Raw genomic sequence first — 2,295 nt, forward strand, 5'->3', positions numbered from 1 at the left:
GTTAGCATGGAGACTAGAGATTGTGGCTAAGACTGCCAACTATCCCACTGCCCATTCTCCCTTCTTCCTAGCAGAAACAGAACCCCGTGAGTTTTAGTGGTAGCCTCCCAGCTATAGGATTCTGCCTCCCGAGCAATAAGGTGTGGCTCTATGACCAAATTCTTGCAATGGGATGTGGGCGGAAGTGGTGCTTCTAACTGCCACTTTCTACCCTAAAACTGATGGAGTGTGTGTCTCCTTCTCTATCTTTCCTTCTACTGCAGACCAGAACTTAAACATGGTCATGTGAGCCAGCCTGGATCATGAAGATGAGAGTGTCCATGGGGATAGAAGAGCAACAGAAGGAACCTGGATGCCTAGCTGACTGCAAGGAGCAATGCCCCCCAGCCATGCTGGATAATGCTCCTACCTCTACACTGTTATGTGAAAAAAAAAGAGACATGCGAAAGGGCCAGTTTGGACCACTGCACTTTCTGGTCTCTGTTAAAACAGCTTAGCTTTTTCTCTAGTTAATATGTAGTCATTAGGATCTAAAAAAGGTTGCTGCTCGAGAGTTCATATCAACTCAGAAGATGATCAATCTACACAGCATAGTGTCTTGGAAATGAAATACTGGTTTTGTGATCTCAAATGAATTTCCAATACATATAGTTATCTACAGATACATAGGCTCTTCCCATCTGCCATTAAGACGAGCCAGGTTCATTTGTGATTAGTAGCTACTTGTACACAAGAGCTGACTATTCTAATCACCCTTTAATAACTTATTAGTCTTGTGTACATTATTATTTGTTGTTAATCACAAACAAAAACTTCCTCTGGACATAGGCTGAGTTTTTGCAAATTCAACGAATATAATGAAAGGCAATTTTAACACAGATACTATCAATTCTAAATTTTTATTGCTGTGACAGACACGGTTGGAAGAACTGAAATCAATGATAGTTTAAATATCTCATTAAAAATTTTGTTAAAAGTTTAATCTTCATCAGAGTTACCTTGACATTAACTTGAGTAATTGAGCCCACAAAAGAACCCAGTGAACATCTATACCAGCCAGATTTTGTGCCATCTGTGTACCCAGGTATGCCGTACTACATATCAGTAATATGCCGTCCTCCAAAGACATCATCCTTCCTCTGTTTATGGAGTTTCCTCCCTCTAGAATGACCTTCTCTCCTCCAACTACTGATATCTCAGAAATGCTTAAAATAGTAACTTGAAGGTGGGTATTTGAACTTTCCTGCAACTGAGAATTAAAGGCGCCTGGTTCTTTGCCCCTATACAGAGGTTATAGATAGATTATACACCTATTAAAGCACTGACCACAAAGCAGTTATAAAGATAATAACCATAGCTCTCATTAGTTCACACTTTTAAAGTCCCAGGTACTGTACTAGGTGTTTAACTTACCTTATCTTGAATCCTCAGAACAATTCATCAAGGTAGCGGGCTAGTTCCCATTTTACAGATGAGGAAATGAGAGATTAATTTACTTGCCAAAGATAACATGCTAATGAATGCAGGAGCCAGGATGCATAACTAGTTCTTCTGACTTAGAAGTCTGTGATTTTCATGTGGCCCCATCATGCAATACATAATTCTGTCTCTTTCACTTGACATAGAGTTCTCTAAGGCAGAACTGTGGGTGATTTATCTTTGAATGACAGTGACTAGATGTGTCATGTTCTTAGGAAAACAATTCAGTCAAAATTACATATTTATAATACTAAAAACCGTGCTCTGTTAAAATTTTTTTATACATGTAGTTTATGTGTGTACAGAGGCTCTCAAACTTTGGGAGGTTGGGGTGTCATCTTTATATAAAACAGACAGAAGAGGTGCTGTTCTGGTGGGATGGGTAGACCTGGGATGAGGGAGTCCCCTTTCATGCAACCTCCAAAACACACACACGCACACTTCTCCACGGAAGCCCAGTTATCACCTCCTTGCGATACACCTCCGAGTATGCAATCCTTGATGAAACGGTTAGACAACCGCTTCTGTGATTATTTCATGGTGTTAACTTTTCACAGCATTCTTCATCAGTCTCGTTTTTGAATGTTTGGTTGGTTTTAAATTGTCAATGCTATATATGGCTTAAAATAAACACTTTTGTAAAATATAGGTTTTTTTTTTCCTTTGTATTATTTCCCTCTTGTATAGTCTCTCAAGCAGAATCATCTTGTAAAGAAAGACTACTTTATAATTTTTTTCATACTGTTAAGTTGTTCTTCAGATACACTGTATAAGAGCAATCTGCTATACGTGTCCCATTTTCTCATAAAGTTGCCA

At 38.9% G+C, this 2,295-nt stretch overlaps 1 protein-coding gene across 1 annotated transcript in view; it reads right to left on the reverse strand.

Moving 5' to 3' along the window:
- PHACTR2 (phosphatase and actin regulator 2) overlaps nt 1-2,295 on the reverse strand; it is a 224,887-nt gene that overhangs the window by 36,369 nt on the left and 186,223 nt on the right. Inside the window, exon 8 of the mRNA XM_023528333.1 lies at nt 410-416. Within this exon, the coding sequence (XP_023384101.1) occupies nt 410-416 (7 nt within the window). The remainder of the gene's footprint in view (nt 1-409; nt 417-2,295) is intronic.

The sequence above is a fragment of the Pteropus vampyrus genome, unplaced genomic scaffold, assembly GCF_000151845.1.
Source record: "Pteropus vampyrus isolate Shadow unplaced genomic scaffold, Pvam_2.0 Scaffold24, whole genome shotgun sequence".
Taxonomy (NCBI): Eukaryota; Metazoa; Chordata; class Mammalia; order Chiroptera; family Pteropodidae; genus Pteropus; species Pteropus vampyrus.